A 19,754-nucleotide genomic window follows, 5' to 3' on the forward strand; every position below is an offset into this window, starting at 1 on the left:
TTTTTTTTTTAAAAAAATCGGTGATTTGTTTTCTGGTTCGTTTGAATAAAACTAAATTATATGATTTGTTTGCCTTATAATATTTAACGCATTTATTTGAAAATTTTGAAAGAATCTTAGACAGCTATTACGTATCAATTATCTCATATATATATATATATGGATTCCAGAAAAGAAAAAAATTGTGAATAGTCAAATAACCGGATTCTGGGATTTATAGGCCTAAATTAGCGAGATTCTTACTACAGATATTACGTGTCAATTATATGTAATTTCTTGTACATAATCCTATATTTTGTATATCAAAATGTTTTATGAGGAAAAAGTATAATTATATATATACACAGTATCTTTCCGATAGTTGAACAAGATTTAGAATCCATATAATCTAATTAAGCTAATTTGATGCTTTCTAAGGCCTTCTCCAACCCATTTGCTCCTAACCAAAATTTTTCCCCTTCAAAATGTAACTATTTGGGTTTTGCCCAGACTCAAACCGTTTTTTCCCCTAACCCTTTATACTCAAATTTTAAGTCCGCAACTTTATTAAATTGTTTAATAATAGTTTTAGTCTAATTTTTTTTTTCATGGATAACTATTCTTCATTTAATCTTTTTAAACAACTTCATAATTTAATATTTTGAACAATTTGACCTAAAAAAATTGAAATTCCATAAGTATAATTTTATTTGAGAAATAGGTGGGTATTTATAGAGTTTGGAGTTAGTTTTGGGGTTTGATATGATTTAGATCAATTTAAAATATTATTTTAATCATTGAATTTAAATTTCAGCTATTTGATCTTTTTTGTTTATGTTAAAATAGCTTGGGTTTAATATGACTCATTGATTTGGGTTATTGTTGGAATAAAAAAAAAGTAAAAAAAGAAGTGTTGCGACACCAGCACGCGATAACTTATGCAGTACCAGCAGCGCGACACATGGCGCCTCATTGATTCCTCCTTACACATGGACTACGTCAACCTTGAGTGGGCTCCACCAAAAAGTTTTCCAATCCAGGCAATAGTTGGATTAGTATTTGGCCCCAAGTTTGGATTTTCCCAAATTTTAACCCCTTATTTTTCTTGGGTTGGGAGAGGAATTGGACTAAAATTTGGGATATTTTTTGTTTGACCTCATGGTTGGAAATGGCCTAATGTATTTCTCAGAATTAGTCACATGTGATATTTGTCTAAACTGAACAAGACTAAAGTCATTGCTAATTATTATCGACTAGTGGGGTAGTTTCATGGATTATTTTGTGGGCACATAAGGAAAAAATTTGAGTTTAAATCATCACAATATACCACATAGTATGTTATTAATTCATGTATTATAATACAGGTGGATGATGAGGATTAGTATAGAACGTGAGGTTATTACTGTCACACCAAAAAAAATTATGAATTTACAATCAAAGACTTACACTATCAATCATGTATTAATTGTTGACAACTTAATGTGATCAGATGATTGAGTTCATCATATGCCACTTAACATCAATGACTCCTTTTATACTCAAATAGACTCTGCTGAAAATTGATTAAGGAGCATCAATATTGCAAATGGAAATGCTATTTATCTATTTATCTATCTATATATATTGTCTAAAATAAAATTAAAAAACCCAATGTGACTGTCACGTAATAATGAAAACTCACAAATTCGTGTTAATATATAAATAAATAATTAGTACGTGTGTATGATGAGATAGTAGGATTATATATGATGGATCTTTGAGTATCCTTGTAGATCCCATGATTATTTTAAGGATCGATATTAGATAAATATAATCCCATAATTTTACCTTTTAGTTACTAATATTAGACGAACCAAATCTTGATGAGCTGGAGAGGATTATCATAAATCTCTAAGGAGTGATCAGAAAAGATCAGAAAAAAAGAAAAAGAAAAGAAAGAATCAAATTAGAATCAAAAATCAAAAGACAAGAATGTTCCTGGTATCGTGTGTATATATATATATATATATCACAAATACCTAAAAAGATGACGAAATATCTGTGAACAAATTGATTTTTTCCTGATTTCCTTTCACTTGTTTGCTCATATATATTGTATAGGGTTTTCGGGTTTTGAGAGATTTGAGAATGGTTACTTCCTCTGCTTCTGCTTCTGCTTCTTCTACTTCAGCAGCACCAATATTAATGGTGTGGGATGGTGATGAAAAGCCACATGTTTTGGCTGTTGATGATAGTTTTGTGGACCGCAGAATCATTGAAAAGTTACTCACCAACTCTTCATGCAAAGGTGACATATACATATAATATGCATATATAAAATGTTCTTTCTTTTTCTTCTTTACCATCCGGTGTAGTGAGTGTGAGTTTAGTATATTATCATCTCTTTTAATAAGAAATGTTCTTTCTTTTTCTTCTTGACCTTTTCTCCTCCAAACTATTTTATTATATATGTTCTTTTTTCTTCTTTTTTTTTGGTCTGAATCACGAGGTGATCCTGGATGGGCCCTAATTATGGGTGGCACCTTTAAACCTTAACCACAATCCAGACTAATCTCCGATCACACCGAGTCAGCCCGTAAAGAGTAAAGTGCTGGCCAAAGTGAAGGAATGTGCATAACTTTATATCGAGTTTATGATTAATTATAGGGGTCATAATAATAATAATAATAATAATAATAATAATAATAATAATATTTGGGTTCCTCTCTGGCAGTGACCACCGCAGAGAACGCACATGGAGCATTGGAGCTGTTGGGTCTGGCAGACGGCCAACAAAACTTCGGTAACACCGTAAGAAGCTTCTTCTATTGTGCTTCATTTTCACTCTAAAATATATATATATATATATATATATATATAAATATAAAGAAATTCTTATTAATCCCATCTGCTTTTATTTTTCTGTTTCAGGTTTCAAAGGTAAACCTGATAATCACTGATTACAGTATGCCAGGAATGACAGGGTATGAGCTTCTAAAAAAGATTAAGGTAATTATGCAATTGTTTCAACACAAATATTGCATAACTGGCAGCTTATTTTATTATGAAATTCATGATTAATTGAATTAATTAATCTAACCCAGCCAATCTAATCTCCCTCTAAACAGGAATCACCAACCGGGAAGGAGATCCCAGTAGTTGTCGTATCATCTGAGCACATACCTACTCGAATTGAGAAGTAACCCACTTGCACAAGAAATCTCAATTTTTTTCCTTCTTTTGTTTTCGAATCCTGTTTGTTGATCCCTGAAATTTCTTCTTCCGATCGATAGGTGCCTCGAGGAAGGAGCGAAAGAGTTCTTGCTGAAGCCTCTCCGACAATCGGACGTTAATCAACTGAGATGTCATTTGATGAAGTTGGGAAACCCTAGTGATGAAGGGATGGTTTGCATGGGAAGATAATCTCCACTATAAAAGACAAGACAAGGATTTATACAAGAAAAGAATCACAAAGGCTAACAGCAATATACCTATCGAAACTTAAAACCTGTTTGATGCATCAGACACTTAGATACATTGTAACCTTGTTAATCTCTTCAAATCCTATTATAATCAGCTTATGATCATGTTTTTTTTTAATGTAATTGTTCCCGCGTACAAGAGATTTAAATTTAAGCATAGTTTGTGCTTCTGCTCCCTTTTGCTGCTGTAATCTACCAGACCAGTATGATCTGCAGGCAGTTGCAAAATCACCTCCTGAACCATATATGGAAGGGCAGGGTGCAAAATCCATGACACAACTGCAAACGATGTTAACGATGAAATCCCACATCTATTTAGACGTGAGTCGTGACGAACGTGTTATTTCTTCTTTATGCCAGTCTGGGCAGCTGCCTCCTTCAGCACCTTTTGCACACAAAGAAACTGAACATAGCTCTGAAGCATCATCACCCGACAAGATGAGTCAACAAAATCACCTTGTTGTTTAGTTTCTTTCTTTCTTTCCTGAGGCTCAGCATCTTCCATTTCTGCATTAACAAGTGAATGAAGCACATTAGTCTGTGGAAAAAAGGAAAATGAAGAACTAAAAAAACATTTGCCCAACCTTACCACTGCATAATGAGAAACAAAAAAGAAGTTAAAAAGACAACTAAGAAAAATAATTGCATACCTTTGTTCCGATGTTGACATGGAAGAGGAATTTCATAACCATGGTGATCTCTGGAAACAATGAAAACCTCTAAGTACAAATACAATAGGCTTAAAGACTTAGAGTTGGGGAACCAAACATAAAAACTTGAGGGAGGGAAAATACTTAAATGTTTGTGCAACATACTCGTTGCCATCTATTTTGCTTTCAAATTTGCCTGGAGTCTTCAGAGACGATGATGCCTTCTCTGCATGGTCAGGAAAATAGGTTGACTTCACACTTGCCTTTAGTTCTGGAGCTGCATCTTTTGCTTCCTTAAATTCACTGTTCTTGCTCTTCGATGTTAAAGCACCCATTTCATCATTGTTTTCTGTGAACAAACCGTTGTTCATAATACAATTTTCTTCCTCAAGCTTAAATTCTTCGCTGGGCTGGGATTCTGCTTTTCTTCCCTCAACTTTGCTGACACTTTCCTGCGCTGATAAATCAGGAGATGGTGTGTTTCCAGGAGAATAGGGAAACAACTCTGTTTTTGTTGATCCAACCCCTATCTTACAAGTTGTAGGAGAATCATGAAATTCAAATTTCTCAGTAATAAAACTGCCAGAAGGTGAACTTGCAACAGGTTCAGAGTGTTTAGAAGGAGATCTAGGATCAAGATGTAATTCTGGGACAGGACTTGCACTAAAAGGATCTCCAAACAAGAGCTTCGAGCCTGCAGATGGACAGTTTGTATCTGAATTTTGATGGAAAGAACTGCAAACTGAATTTATATTAACCGACATATATCGCTCCTCAGCAAACCAATTGCTGTTTGGGGTTAACTTTTCATCAAAAGGAGAGTTTGAGTAGTGGGATGGTTTTAACTTCGATGAATTTGACATCTTTGTACATTTTCCTGACCCGTGTGCAATATTCTCTGGGTGAACAACATGTCTGCTTTTGTCATGTGTCTTTCCTGTAGAAGTTACATTTGCATGATATTCTGGTCCAGCATATGCATTGTCATGTCTTCTCTTGCTCCGATTCCTAGTTGACTTTGACAGTGAATTATCAATTGCATTGACTCTCACTGACATCAATGGTTGGAAAAAGAGGAATTTTAGTTTATGAAAATAAGATAATTGCATTGGCAATAACAGAAACTTAATTCCAAATCATCATATTTTCAGTTGATATACCTGCACTTGATGAGCATGATTCTTCGCTGCCAAAAAAGACACAGTAGGTAATGACACATAAAACTATATGAGTCAGAGTAAGAGGTCAGAAAGAAATCAATGTGAAACAAAAGAAAGCCACTAACTACCTCAGCAAGCTCAAATTATCCCTTTCATCAGTCACAAAGCAAGACCAATCTGGTTGGTTGGTTACACCTCCAAAATCAAAACTCCTTCCTACTGTATGGTGTCTGTATACCGTCACAACAAAACACAACTCTTGAGTTTATATCTACATTACTAATAGAAATTTAGCTCATACAGTAGGCGTACCTTGCCCCATTGGAAATCATAAAATCATGATCATATTCTGATCTTTGGTGCTTGGAATATGAAGGTGCCTCTGATTAGATAGAAGTGATCAAAGCATCAGAAAAATAAAGCCATAGATGAAAGCAAACAATTCCATTCTGTATAAAACTAATATATCAAAAGTTTAGCTTGGCATTTCCATGTTAGCCCTATCATTACATGGTCTAAGAAATGGTCACAACTTACGAGTTAATAGAATTCTACAGACATAGTTCTAGTGTTTATAGAATTCTACAGGCATAGTTCAATTGAGAGTTTAAGACATAGAGCACCTAAGATGTCAAACTTGTCTGTTATATCTGTTGCAGACCTGTACAGATGCCACAACTCTATCAAGAAGATATAGTATAATTTCTCAAAACAAGAAAAAGAAAAAAGTAAAGATTAATTAAACACCTCAACGGTGAAAAGGGACCTTCAAAAGTAAAATCTGGCATCTTATACGTTCCGTGCATCAAATTATCAACAGAATCACAGTTCATTTCACTTGGCCTCTTCCATGATAAATCATGTTCCCATTCATTAAAAGAGGTTTTATCTTGGAAGCAACGCCTACCTGGTAGACATATAACAAGTCATATCATACCTATATTTGACCCCTATTAGAAGGAAATCACCATAAGTAAAGAAAATCAATCTAGTGAGCAATCATAATGTAAATAACAGAAAGCTGACAAATAACTGGTCTCAATTTCATTCCCTGGACTCATTAACTTGATACGGAATAAGAAAAAGCATATCTCAGGAAACACTACTCGTAAATTTCATATCATGTTGAATATGATATATACATATACTAATCCCATGACTGAAAGATCATATTTCCACAGTAAAATTTCACCAGAGTTTCACGCACTTGAACCTAGAGACCTAGAATAGATCGTTACATGCAGCATTGTTAGATAACTGTTAGGGAATGATTTGTCCCCAAAAAAAAGGATAACTGTTGGGGAATGGATCAATACTGCTTATCAAGCTAAAAGAAATGATGGTATGTTAGATATCACATTCTGTTGCACTGTGCCTTAAGAAGAAGTATTTACCATCCCATTTATCTTTGCTGCAATTTTCAGCATGGTCAAAGATTCTCCTGGATCCATAATAACTATCTAGTTTACCACTGTGACCATCATGTCTTGATAATTTCTGCTTTGAATAACCAAATGAATCCATTGAATTGGTAGAAAACTCTAAACCACTGCTACATAGGGGCATATTGATATCTTGCATCATTGCATCCTGCATTGCATCAAACTAATCAGCCTCTAAAGTCTCAAACATTGATAACATAAAAAATTTAAAGCCTTGCACCTTTACAGTTCACGACAGATTTAGTTTAGTTAATGGAAGAGAATCAACAAGTACTTGGACTGATAAAAACAAGAAGTTTTGTCTAGACTAATGTGTAATATAATTGAAGCAGCATAAACTATTGCATATACCAAAAGATTCTTCGCGAACAAGATGCTCAAGACCTCTGCTAGCATCTCTCATTGAAGTTTCCATGTTAGGGTGTTAATGAAATTTTCTCCATTACATTTTCTATAATGTGTCTTTCGTCGCAGCCTTTTGCCACTTGTACTTAGCAAGTTAGCCTACTATGTAGTCACTTTTGTGGCTCAAGTTAACAAAGAAAACCTTGTAAACTTCTTCCTCACAGCTAAAGATAATTACAGTAGAATCTTAACCTGCCTCCTACTGCAGGCAGTTCAAATTGCAGTGCAACATTTTATATAAAGCATTGTGTGTGGCTAACAATCCATAATCAAAGAGAACCAGGATTCTAAACTTAAGGAGCATTAGTACTTTGGATGCATTAAACCAGCGGCTGCTTTCTCATCAATCACATTTTAGGGAAGAAGCACAAATGCACTGATACCCACAGTAATCAAATGACGTATTACGACCCAATATATTCCTAGAAATACCAATTAATGCCCACATACATTAGAAGGGAGCATGGTAGCTCTTTCAACATGAAAGCTTTAGAAGGATCAAGTACAAAAAGATTCTAAACATGGGTGAATATATCAAGGAGAAAGATAATAATCCTTCTACCAATAAGTTATTCAGAGTTACAGTTCATGGACTAGTTGAAATACACTATATTAACTCAATTAATAATGCCTCTCACCATTTCAGTTTCAAAGTCATCCAGATTCTTATGGTTCTTGAATGATTTTGGTTGCCTTGCAGCATTCAACGGCGAGGAGAAATCATAGGTGAATGTTCTATAATCACACAAGTTTAAGCCATTGTGCAGATATAGTTAGCATCTTCTTGTTAAAACCTCACTTTGCACAGCATTGCTATAAGATTTCTGTTGGTATTTAAGTAAAAGGTTTTTATGCAATCGGTGAATGCCATTTCATGGGAAATAAGAATACTTGAGTTCTGCAAGAAGTGTTGTCCTAGGTTGTAACAAAATAGCTGACAGAACAGTAGTTAAGAATAATTACCTTGCCGGCTGTTTTGGTGAATGGACTGGTGTTTCCATTCCCACTTTACCCAAACCTGATAAGTAAGAATGACAGTGAAGAAATTTATAAAAGTCAGGAAAAAATTGGTCGATAATAATTATCATAGCCCAAAAGGTTCATTAAGAAGGGTTAGAAATTACATCATGACAATTGTTTGGCAAACAAATTTAAGAAACATCTATTTTTCGTTTCTTTTCTTAAATGGCAAGTAAAGAAGGAACTGTAAGCTATGACACTTTCTGAGATAGCAACAATCATGAGAAGGCATAACATGTAAGTTAACATAACAGATGCCTTGAAATTTGTCTCCAAGACAAGATATGCTAATTTCCTGACCAAATTAAGAGTTTCTTTATCCTCTAGCTTAGTAATTGTCCGGTTTACTTCCAGAGACTTGGACAGAACCTTATGAAGAAACTCTACCATTTAAATTGAGCTTTTACTCATGCATTATAAAGGAAACCACAAACTATGAGCAACTCAATGGTGGAACAGAATTACCTTCAACTGAAAATGCAACATGAGCTTCATGTACTGGGCTGCCTTCTATGTAGTCATTCAACCCATCATCGCCAAAAAAATCAACTACAGAAAACTCTGAAACATAAGAAGGAAAAAAGTTCATAAAGAAGAAACTTCAATACTCAGAGGTGTATATAATGAACTATAACAACAAGGAAGGAAGTGACTTTCTAGGCACCATAACCAAAGTTCTACCAACAACCAACTTATAAGCTCATTTAGCAAGCTAAATCCGTAAGGAAAGATACATGGAAAGTGTTCAAGGCTGTATTGGATGCTTTTCTACTTACGTTGGTCAGTACCTGTCCTGCAGTTATCTGGTTGAGAATTAATTTCTTTGAAAGACTTGTTATGATTAGGCATAACCCTGAAATGAAGAAAGTATATAAAATCTCCACAAGACAGGATGCACTATGGCAAAACAATCACTGATAGAAGCAACTATGCACCCATTTGTGAAGATTTATAATCAATTTACCAGCAAACAGACCGGAGTCTATATGTGCAAAGTGAATTGACTGTATAATAAAATCACTTTGACCTAAGTAGCTTGCATTCATTTAGTCCGTTACAAGTAAAAATATGGCTTTTCAATGAGTGTGAGGCTAGGATGATATTCCACAAAAAGTACAACCATGCACAGACACATCACTCACTTTTTTGGTGATGCAATCTCCTCTCGGAAGCCTGATTCAGCTCCTGTATCATCATATATCACTAATTCATTCAAACATATTTTATCGATTTTATAAGCACAGAAAGATAGGTTCAGGTAAAAAATCTGGGTGGAGGAAAGGGGGGATGGGGAAGAAAAAGGCCCCAAAATTAAATAAGATGAAATAGAAAGCATACTTGCTTGGTTAAATTCAACAGAGTTGAGAGGAGCAACCATCTTTGGAGGTATTGTTGGTGGATCCTTTGTGATATCATACTTCATTCTTGAAGCATTGACTTCTACATCTTCCCTTCCTTATATGGTAGGAAAAGTAGCAAAAAGAGGGAAAGATAACATAGTTTATTATTACAGAAGAGCCCCTTGGAAGAAAGATTATAGCCAAAAAAGGAAGATAAAAGAATCTGTCTCATACATTCAACAACCACTTAAATGACAAAAATTGTGATTTACATCATAGCTTAATTTCAATTTTCAACAACTGCCGACATAACAGGAGAGAACTAGTGACTATCTGAATTTTCTAGATATTAGAAACTTACGATTGGGGCAAGCAGATTTATGTTCTTGAGCAGTCGTTGACAAGTTCAGAAAACTGAGAATATCCAACGACCGATGTTCTTTGTGATGTTGCCCAGATATGTTCATTCCATCTGCATAGCTCTCTAACCCAGTTGTTTGCCCCTGATGCTGTTGTTGTCGTCTTCTTTGTTCAAAGTATTGCTTTTGCCTTGACAATTAAAATGGTCAGAACATGTTGATACTAATTATGCATCTGATGCTATAAATTTCTTTTTAACTACATGAGTTGAAAATTTGTACTGGTAAAGAAAATTCTTTTGTACCTCTGCTGTGTAGACTTCCTCGACTGAAGTTTCCCCAGTGCAACCAAGAGGTACCATGTATGAAACAAACGCTAACATGTCAGAACAAACTTTCAACATCGCGTTCTCTAAATCCAGGATAGCAATTCAATGTAGCAAAGCCTATAACATATGCACTTTACTAATATACCAGCCCTATAAACTATAACTCATACTTACAGTTGCTACTTTCCGCCTCGATCCTCCCATCCATTGCAACATTTTGAAGATGCAATCTGAAATTTCACTCCCAGGGATTAAAGTGGAACATTCAGCAATATCAGAAGCGCTATTTGGGGAAAATACACAAAGTCTCAAAATTCAAAAACAGCGAGGAAAACATAAACCCTGAAATTGAGCCCATCGACGATTAAAAAAAATGGACACAAAACACGCAGATAGAGAGAGAGGTTGAAATAGAGCTGCTCGCACACTCAAGCAACCATTTATTTTGCATTATTTGCAGCAAAAGGTTTACCTGTAGAACTCGGAATTGGTTGAAGAGAAAGCAAGCACCGACTCAGTAGTTTGGAGATTTTGCTTTTTGATTTTGAACGAAAATGAAGGTGATGACGATGGTGGTAGACTAGTGGGAATGATTGAAGCAAGCGGACTGTAAATTTGGCGTCGTTTTTCTTTCACCCGATTTTTCGTATGAAGTTCAAGAGAAATATTTTTGGCGCGTTATCAATGAAATGCACGATCGCCTTTTGTGAATCTCATATGGGCTGGGCTGGGCTTTTTTTTATTCACTTACATGAGCCCAACACTGTTTTCTTTTTTAATTAGTTAAAGCGTACGGCCGTGCGGCTATACTAGGGTTTTTTAATTTTTTATTAATTAATCGTATAGCCGAGCGGCTGGTCCCTTTTTTTTATAATAATCGTATAGCCGCGCGGCTATACTGTTGAAATATAATTAGTATACTGTATAGCCATGCGGCTATACTGTGGTTTTCTCTTTTTGATAAATAGTATAGCCGATCGCCGCCTAGGCGGTTCCGTTATTTTTATAATAAATAGTATAGCCCGGCGGCTATACTGTTTAAATATAATATATTAAAATAGTATAACCATGCGGCTATACTGTGGTCTTTTTTTTATTTTTTGATAAATAGTATAGCCACCCGGCTATACCGGGATCCTTTTTTATTTTTAATAAATAGTCTAGCCCGCTAGGTTATACTGTGATATTTTTTTTATTTTTTTAATAAATAGTATAGCCGTTCGGCTATAATCTTTAAATATATACTGGGTCCTTCCAAAATTACAGACGACCGGTCATCTAAATTTAGGACCACTAAATTAGGCCTGGAGGGTGCCTTTTTCGGTAAGTTATCTTTTCTCCAAGAAAACTAAACCTAGAAACCTTAAGCGGAAACTAAACCTAGATTTGAGTTATGATTCCTTAATTTGCTGCATATATGTACATGTTTATCTCTTAATAATGAATTTATTTAAGGGTTTCAGTGGTAATATATGTGGAGTCACAGGGGATTTGATCTAGTTTTGTTATTTTATTTGCTTCATTTTCAAACGTTAGAACATGTGAAAGTGCAGAAGGTGCAGTCATTCCGAAGATGGCCATGGAGGAGGAACACACAAATATGATAACTAGTCCCAATAGGATTTTCTCTTTTAAAAAAAATTAAATCACTAGAATTGTGAAACAAATAAAATGGTTAAATTAACAAGACAAGAAATTTGAAAACAGGTTGCATGGTTGATTAATTTAGTGATAGCTGCCTTCTCAATTTGTCCATGTAGAAATCATACAAAGAAATACACAAAGAAATCGAAAATGCATTGAAGCTAGGCCGCATTTCAGAAGAAGATCAAAGCATAATGGCGTTTCTCAGTGGGATACGTATTCATCACGACATGACCATGACACCATACTTCAGGTATGAAATTTTGATCTTTACTGTTCAGAAATGGAACAGACCAATTTCTTAATTTGAGCTATTGACACACATAAACATACATTAATCAACACAAGAAATGCATAATATATATCATTACCTTCCTTTTCTCATATAGTAATTGATGGGAGAGACCTAAATGCAACAGAAGTTGAAGGGTGTGTGTTGCAAAGTTTGGTGTATTTGGCTCAAGGAAAGACACCATAACTTCAAAGCTGGCGCTGTGAATGCATCGGTAAACTAGTAGAAAGAAACTTATTTTCATTCCGACCTATATTTTTGGTAATCTTTTCTTTGCTAGAGAGACCAAAAAGGTGCTTCCAAAACCATCAAGAATTGGTGTTTTTGTTGATACTGCAGAAATTTCCATCATTGAATGTAAATTTATTATGTGATCCTTTGTGCTGCAGATAAGGGTATCTTCAAACATTAGCAGTGGGCAGGTCCTTCTTAACCGAGACTATGATATGTATTTAAACAACTCTAGATGCACTTTGCTTCTTAATGGATGAAGAAGAAGGCAATACGAGAATGCCTACGTACAGTTCCCACAATTTCGAAAACGTTACTAAGAATGAATTATATAGCAGTTCATTACGAGTAATCAGCGAGGTGAGTAGGCGTTTGTGAAGTCATATGATGGTGGAGTTGAACTTGTTGTTGGCGAGTCCTTACTTAGTTAGGATTTTGGTTCCTTACTATGTTAGGATTTTAGTTACTTACCTATTTGTCTAGTCCAATTATAATTAAGATTTATTTCATATTGTAATTTAGATTTATTTTCTATTGTAATTTAGATTTATTTCCCATTTTATTTAGAGTTAACACATCTTTGTACTTGTATAAATACCTCCATATTGGAGAATAATAATAATATGAGCGTATCTTAGCATAACTGAATATTTACCCTACTTTGTTTGACATGGTATTAGAGCCAGGTTCTCTTGTGACCTGTGTTTGCGTTCTCCTTGCAATTTAAGTGCTCTCCTCCCCTCCTCTTCAAGGGGGGGAGAGGGAGTGAAAAGGATATGTTTATTGACGTATCCCCATTAGCTTGACATATTCCCATGAAGATGTTGCTTATTTCTTAACTCCGACGACCTCTTCTCTTCAGGGGGAGAGGAGGAGTGAAGAGAAGTTGTCTGTGTGAATTAGCTAAAGTTGATATGGAAGAACTGTTGTTGTTGCCGTTGCCGTTGCCTCTACTATTGTCGTTGATGTTACCGTTGCCGCTATTGTTGCCGTTCATGTTGCTGTTGTTATGGTCATTGCCGATGATGTGCCATGGTCATTGTCGATGATGTGCCATGGTCATTGCTGATGATGTTACTGTGATTTGATCTGTCTCTACCCTAACCCTAGACACTACCTATTTCCGCTGCATTATACATTTAGCCTATAATCCTAGTTCGCCGCCGCCGCCTACCTTGCTACCGTCGTCGCTGCCTACCTTGCTATTGTTGTTGCTGCTTTATCTACTGCCGTGCTCATAGGGCTTCTGTGTTCTGCCTTACCTACTGCCATGCTCACTGGGCTTCTGTGTTCTGCCTTATCTACTACCGTGCTCACAGGGTTTCTGTGTTTTGCTATATGCCTTATCTTCTGCCGTGCTCACAGGGCTTCTGTATTCTGCCTTATCTATTGTCGTGCTCACAGGGCTTCTGTGTTCTGCCTTATCTGCTGCCGTGCTCACAGGGTTTCTGTGTTCTGCTATGTGCCCTATTTTTTAGGGTTTGCTCTTGTGTTTTCACTGCGAACTTTGCTTTAGTTTGTCACTTGTTTCACTCGTGGTTGACGAAAAGACCTTCTCTACAATTGGTGCTTCTCAAGTATGGTGTTCTGTGACTCGCTTGTCAAGTTGGGCATGCGAAATATCTTTGCCCAACTTGAGGGAGAGTGTTGGCGAGTCCTTACTTAGTTAGGATTTTGGTTCCCTACTATGTTAGGATTTTAGTTACTTACCTATTTGTCTAGTCCAATTATAATTAAGATTTATTTCATATTGTAATTTAGATTTATTTTCTATTGTAATTTAGATTTATTTTCTATTTTATTTAGGGTTAACACATCTTTGTACTTGTATAAATACCTCCATATTAGAGAATAATAATAATATGAGCGTATCTTAGCATAACTGAATATTTACCCTACTTTGTTTGACACTTATTTAAGTGAAGTTTCATGCTGTTTAAAAATTTATGGCTGACATGTTGGGAGTTCTCTGTTTGTGGGAATTGAAGGTGGAATGGTTTGGTTTGGATGGTTATGGGGGCCCTCTATATATTGGAAGTGGCTGCTTTCACAGAGGAGATACTCTTTGTGGGAGGAAGTTCATAAAGGGATGTAAGAATGAAATGAAGTGGGAGATTAGTAGAAAAAGAGAAGAAAGTGGTATTCATGAATTAGAAGAAAATTGAAAAGTCTTGCAAGCTGTGCAATTGAAGAGAATACTGAATGGGGAAAATAGGTCTTTATTTCTCTCTCTATCCACACGCACACAAGTGTACAATAGTTTGAGCTTGATGAATCTCTATAATGTGCAGATGGGTTTGAAATATGGCTGTCCGGTTGAAGATGTGATTACCGGGCTATCAATCCAGTGCCGCGGATGGAGATCAGTGTATTGCAATCCCACAAGGCAAGCTTTCTTAGGAATAGCTCCAACCACACTGTCTCAGACACTTGTGCAGGTTTTGCTTTCTAAATACAGCCCTGCATGGTATGCACATGGAAAGATTGGTTTAGGTCTTCAACTTGGATACTGTTGCTACTGCTTCTGGGCTTCAAATTCCTTGGCAACCTTATTTTACTCAATTATCCATTCACTTTACCTCCTTAGAGGTGTTTCGTTATTTCCGCAGGTATGGTTCCTCTGTCATTCTTATTAATTCGTGTGTCACAACCTTACATAATATTTGCTCTTTTCTCAATGTCTGCAATAATAAGTTTTGTTTTGTCGATGTAGGTTTCAAGCCCTTGGCTCATACCATCTGCATATGTGATATTTGCCAAGTACACTTGGAGCTGTGTGGAGTTTCTGTGGTCTGGTGGTACAATCTTAGGTTGGTGGAATGACCAACGTATATGGCTTTACAAGAGAACAAGTTCCTACCTGTTTGCCTTCATTGATACCATTTTAAACTCCCTCGGATATTCTGACTCAGCATTTTTAATAACAGCCAAGGTTTCTCATGAAGATGTTTCACATAATTACGAGAAAGAGGTTATGGAATTTGGAGCCTTGTCTCCAATGTTTACCATACTGGCAACACTTGCATTGATCAATTTGTTCTGCTTTCTTGGTGTTGTAAAGGAAGCAATCATGGGAGAGGGCATGACAAAAGTTTATGAGACAATGCCTTTGCAAATTCTTCTGTGTGGGGTTTTGATTCTCATCAACCTACCATTGTACCAAGCCCTTTACCTAAGGAAGAACAAGGGAAAGATGCCGAGCTCCATAGCCTTTAAATCAATGGCATTTTCTGTATTTGCATGTATATGTTTTAGATATTTGTATTGAAAAAGGTTTCTTTATTGACCATGATATAAAATGTCATTGCCATAAAATAGAATCATTCTTCAGGGTGCATTGCTACTAACTTGGGTTCCCAAATGAGATATAGTCTCTACCTTTTGTCTGCTTCGAATTCCTTTTTCAAATTTGTATTATGTCTTTGTTCTTCCTCTTTGCTTGCTCCATGGCATTCCCTCGTTAAGCAAATTTCCTGCAGTATGGCACCCTAATGTTTCATCCCACAATTACCAATCATTAAGAAGGAAGAAGATACATCATTATTAGGCTAACATTCAATCATTAAGAAGGTAATTCATTACTGTTCATGGGTCAAGCCTTGTTCCTTGCATTTGCTTATGCTTTTGTTACCAAGTATGCTTTCAGCACAATTGAATCCTTGAGATGACGGACTGCATTCAAATGATGGCGGAACGTATAAGGAATGAAGCAATTAGGGCTATCTCAAACAGATTTTTCATCACTAATAAGGTGGTCACCAAGGACATGTCAAAGGGGCATGAGCTAGAGGTTATGCAGATTGTGTTGCTAATTGCCTGCTGCTGATGCTTCACTTCTTGTGTCTTGGGTTCCTGCTGTGTGTGCCTTGTACTTGTTTTGTCTTCCTTGCCCAATCAGGTTTATTTTAGGTTGGTTTGATTAGGTCTCTGTTGCTATTTTGCTGCTAGAACTTTCTTTCTTTTTTTGTCTGAGCTGCTAGAACTATCTGGTTGTTCTTCTTCCTGTGTTTCTTCCTTTGCATACTTTGTTTTTAAGTTGCTTCCTGATATATTTAAATATTATAGCCGCGCGGCTATACTGTTTAAAATAATAAATTTAAATAGTCTAGCCGCGCGGCGATACATTTTAAAATAATAAATTTAAATAGTATAGCCGAGCTGCTATACTGATAAAAATAATGAATTTAAATATTCTAGCCGCACGGCTATATGTTTTAAAATAACAAAATTAAATAGTATAGCCGACCGGCTATACGTTTTAAAATAACAAATTTAATTAGTATAGCCGCCCGGCTATACGTGTTAAAATAATAAGTTTAAATAATATATTAGGAAGGCAGCGGCTATACTTGTTAAAATAATAAGTTTAAATAATATATGAGGAAGGCTTTGAATTTGAATTTGAGGCCGAGCATACCCAATGCATCCACATTTGAATCATTTGAGTTCTGATCTCTGTCGAGGAGTCCTTGAAGTTTCAAAATCAATTGAAATGAATATATTTATAATATCTCTTCCGTGACAATACGTGTACTCTATTTATTTTCATTTTGTCCTGCTTCATTTATTACAAGATTGAAAAACCAAAAGTAGTCCAAATACGATTTGTCCATTTGGAAGCATGCAAATCCAATTTGACTATCTTTTCTTCACAAATTCCATTCACATTGGATGGAGTTGCTGACTTTGCTCTACATCTTTCTTTTCTTATTTGGGTGATGAACAAAACAAATTGACATCCACAAGCAGCTATAAATATTTCTGCAATTTGATTTGAAGCATTTTTATTAAGATGGAGGACAAAGTGGTGCTTTTGGATTATTGGCCAAGCTCTTATGGGATGAGAGTGAGGATCGCTTTGGCTGAGAAAGGGATCAAATATGAGGCCAGGGAGGAGAACTTGGCAGACAAAAGCCCTCTGCTTCTAGAGATGAACCCAGTTCACAAGATGATCCCTGTTTTGATTCACAATGGAAAACCCATTTCTGAATCCCTCATCCTTCTCCAGTACATTGATGAGGTTTGGCATCACACATCTCCCTTGCTCCCCTCTGACCCTTATCAAAGATCCCAAGCAAGGTTTTCGGCTGACTATATTGACAAAAAGGTTAGTCAAATATATCACATTAATTGTCGTCAATATTAATGTTTTTAAGCAATGATAGCGTCAGTCGCATGTGAGCGCATAACGCATTTTCAATCATTAATGAGTGTGTGACTCATTGTAAATTGCGTCACGTGCAACTGACGCTAGCATTTTCCATGATATTTTCCGTAATCAGATTGCCATGATATTTACATGAATGAGTACATATTTCTAATGCAATATTGTGGATGGGGTGTGCAAAATGCAGATATACAGCCTGGGCAAGAGAGTGTGGAAGGAAAAGGGGGAAAAGCAAGAGGCAACAAAGAAGGAATTCCTAGAAGGTTTGAGAACCATAGAAGGTGAGCTTGGAGACAAGCCTTATTTTGGTGGAGAAGACTTTGGGTTTGTGGATGTGGTGCTTGTTCCCCTCACCAGCTGGTTTTATTCCTTTGAGATCTGTGGGAATTTCAGCATAGAGGCTGAATGTCCCAAGCTTGTTGCTTGGGCCAGAAGGTGCATGGAGAGGGACAGTGTGTCCAAGTCACTTCCTCACCCTCAGAAAATCTATGCTTTTGTCTTGGAACTCAAGCAGAAATATGGGTTGTGAGTTACAGATACCAATCAATCAGAATAAGAATTTGTCTCACACAGAAGATTGGGTTTGTTTGTTCAAAGATATACAGTCTCTATGCCTCATAATGTTGTTTTTATAATTCAATTCAAGCATGTTTTCTATCAACATAGAAATTGTGAATATTGAGGGAAAAGAAATATAAAAAAACCAGCCCAAAAAGTTCAAGTATTGGGCCCTGAGGGCCAACGAACATCAAATGTAACCCGAGGGCAGTCTCGTTAATTCACAGGAAACACCCGTGGTGTTTTCGTAATTTTGGGACCCTCAAGTGCGCAGAAACCCTAACTGACTGGCCTCTCCAAATCACCTATAAATACCGGATGAAGAGCGACCCATTCATTGCGGCTGAGCCGAGCGTAGTTCTTTGATTTTGTGATTCTTTTATTTTCTGTGTTCAATATCTGATTGAATCTCTGGAGAGCCTCGTTCTGATTTTGATTTTGATTTTTTTTTATAATTTTCGTGGTGTTTGGTGTTTGATTTACTGTTTAAATATTGGATCCGTGCACAATAAGCCGATGCTCTGGATGAAAAAGTAATGAAGGAAGCATGGTGATGTGCACGGAAATTGAACAACTCTGGGTCCGCATGTCTGCTCTCTCTGATTCTCTCTGATTTGAGGGCCTGGTTACGACCCACATGATCTCTTCTTTTTCTCAATCTCTTATTTCAATCTGTTTTTTTGTTGTTTTGAATCTCGAAATTTTTTGTTTTTATAATTTCCTTGGGTTAAAATCGTCAATATCTGTCAAATAATATGGTTTGAAGAATGCCAGAAAACCACGCTGCAAATGATTGTTGGAACAAAAATATGATGACATGTTTGAATATTCCAGTGGTGGTTGATCAACCATATGAATGGACCCAATTCTTCTAAATGATTTAAAGAATTGCCAGGAACACAGACCTTATAGGAATCCTGCAGTTTCCACTTGCAGTGTAAAACGTCAGTTCATAGAACATGAAAGAGAAACAACAAAATGTGTTCAATGCATGGTATAAAATATCGATAATATCGATGAGGATATTATCGTTTTTTTGAGTCATGAATATTTTGAAACGTATTTATATACATATTGTATAAATATTGATAATATTAGAAAATATCGATGTTGATAATTTCGTTTACACTTTAAGTAATATTTTGTCAAAATGTCGCTATAATATATAAAATATCGATGTAATGGGAAAAAGAAAAAAAAAACACAAACCACACACGCAAAGGGATTCAAACCCTTGCCATTTCACTCATCGCCTTAACCACTATGTTGCTTATGTTTTTGTGATAATATGCTAAAATATGTATATTTATATTGTTTTGTTTTGAACTGTTTTTGTTAGAATCAAATTTTCACGTGAGAATGTGAGTCTTTGACATTTCCTTTTGGGATGAAATCGAGCGTCTCATGGAAAGAATTCGAGACCTAATCTTCAAATGATTTTGCTTATGGACAACGTCAACCAATCTCGGATCCATATGGGTGGCATATTAACAATTACATGCAAAATTATTTTGAGGATTTATCATTTGATGACTACTCTTCATAATACACATAGAGATGATGAAGATGGTGAAAATTTTAAACCTCATAGGAATTCTATATGGTACTAAGTCACTCATATATCTTACCATGCAATGTATTAAGTGTAATGACAGAACCCGTCCCAGATTCCTCATAATTTGGGACGAATCCAGTAATGTTTCCAACATCTTACCGA

The 19,754-nt window shown here is 35.9% G+C and overlaps 3 protein-coding genes, 1 non-coding gene and 1 pseudogene across 8 annotated transcripts; 4 read left to right on the top strand and 1 right to left on the bottom strand.

Annotated features, from left to right (window-relative positions):
• Positions 1-2,106: 2,106 nt before the first annotated feature.
• LOC110750812 (two-component response regulator ARR17-like) lies at positions 2,107-3,389 on the top strand. The gene is made up of 5 exons (XM_021951178.2): positions 2,107-2,266; positions 2,693-2,769; positions 2,890-2,967; positions 3,087-3,157; positions 3,252-3,389. The coding sequence occupies exons 1-5, from the start codon at positions 2,107-2,109 to the stop codon at positions 3,379-3,381; spliced, it is 516 nt and encodes a 171-aa protein (XP_021806870.1). The 3' UTR covers positions 3,382-3,389.
• A 178-nt stretch (positions 3,390-3,567) lies between these two features.
• LOC110750783 (uncharacterized) lies at positions 3,568-10,804 on the bottom strand. Of its 5 annotated transcripts, none has more exons than XM_021951148.2 (19): positions 10,618-10,804; positions 10,320-10,375; positions 10,122-10,144; positions 9,819-10,006; positions 9,456-9,572; positions 9,260-9,302; positions 8,906-8,970; positions 8,583-8,678; positions 8,061-8,115; positions 7,736-7,832; positions 6,645-6,840; positions 5,998-6,157; positions 5,874-5,911; positions 5,563-5,632; positions 5,379-5,480; positions 5,251-5,276; positions 4,235-5,141; positions 4,091-4,140; positions 3,568-3,947 (listed from the first exon to the last, which is right to left on the bottom strand). In XM_021951148.2, the coding sequence occupies exons 2-19, from the start codon at positions 10,359-10,361 to the stop codon at positions 3,781-3,783; spliced, it is 2,442 nt and encodes an 813-aa protein (XP_021806840.1). In that variant the 5' UTR covers positions 10,362-10,375; positions 10,618-10,804; the 3' UTR covers positions 3,568-3,780. The 5 variants fall into 5 exon arrangements, with proteins under 5 accessions (XP_021806840.1, XP_088111789.1, XP_088111788.1 ...); XM_088255663.1 differs by having other exon boundaries at positions 4,256-5,141; positions 8,894-8,970; XM_088255662.1 differs by having other exon boundaries at positions 8,894-8,970.
• On the top strand, positions 10,700-15,615 carry LOC110750811 (cellulose synthase-like protein E1; annotated as a pseudogene).
• Positions 15,616-16,958: 1,343 nt separating this feature from the next.
• Positions 16,959-18,678, top strand: LOC110750791 (putative glutathione S-transferase parA). Its single transcript, XM_088255591.1, has 2 exons — positions 16,959-17,419; positions 17,667-18,678. The coding sequence occupies exons 1-2, from the start codon at positions 17,105-17,107 to the stop codon at positions 18,006-18,008; spliced, it is 657 nt and encodes a 218-aa protein (XP_088111717.1). The 5' UTR covers positions 16,959-17,104; the 3' UTR covers positions 18,009-18,678.
• On the top strand, positions 18,572-18,678 carry LOC148294124 (small nucleolar RNA snoR100). The gene has a single exon (XR_015836920.1). It is a non-coding gene; the product is annotated as a small nucleolar RNA snoR100 (small nucleolar RNA).
• Positions 18,679-19,754: the final 1,076 nt, after the last annotated feature.

The sequence above is a fragment of the Prunus avium genome, chromosome 6 (genome assembly GCF_965620075.1).
Source record: "Prunus avium chromosome 6, drPruAviu1.hap1.1, whole genome shotgun sequence".
In the NCBI taxonomy this organism is placed as follows: domain Eukaryota; kingdom Viridiplantae; phylum Streptophyta; class Magnoliopsida; order Rosales; family Rosaceae; genus Prunus; species Prunus avium.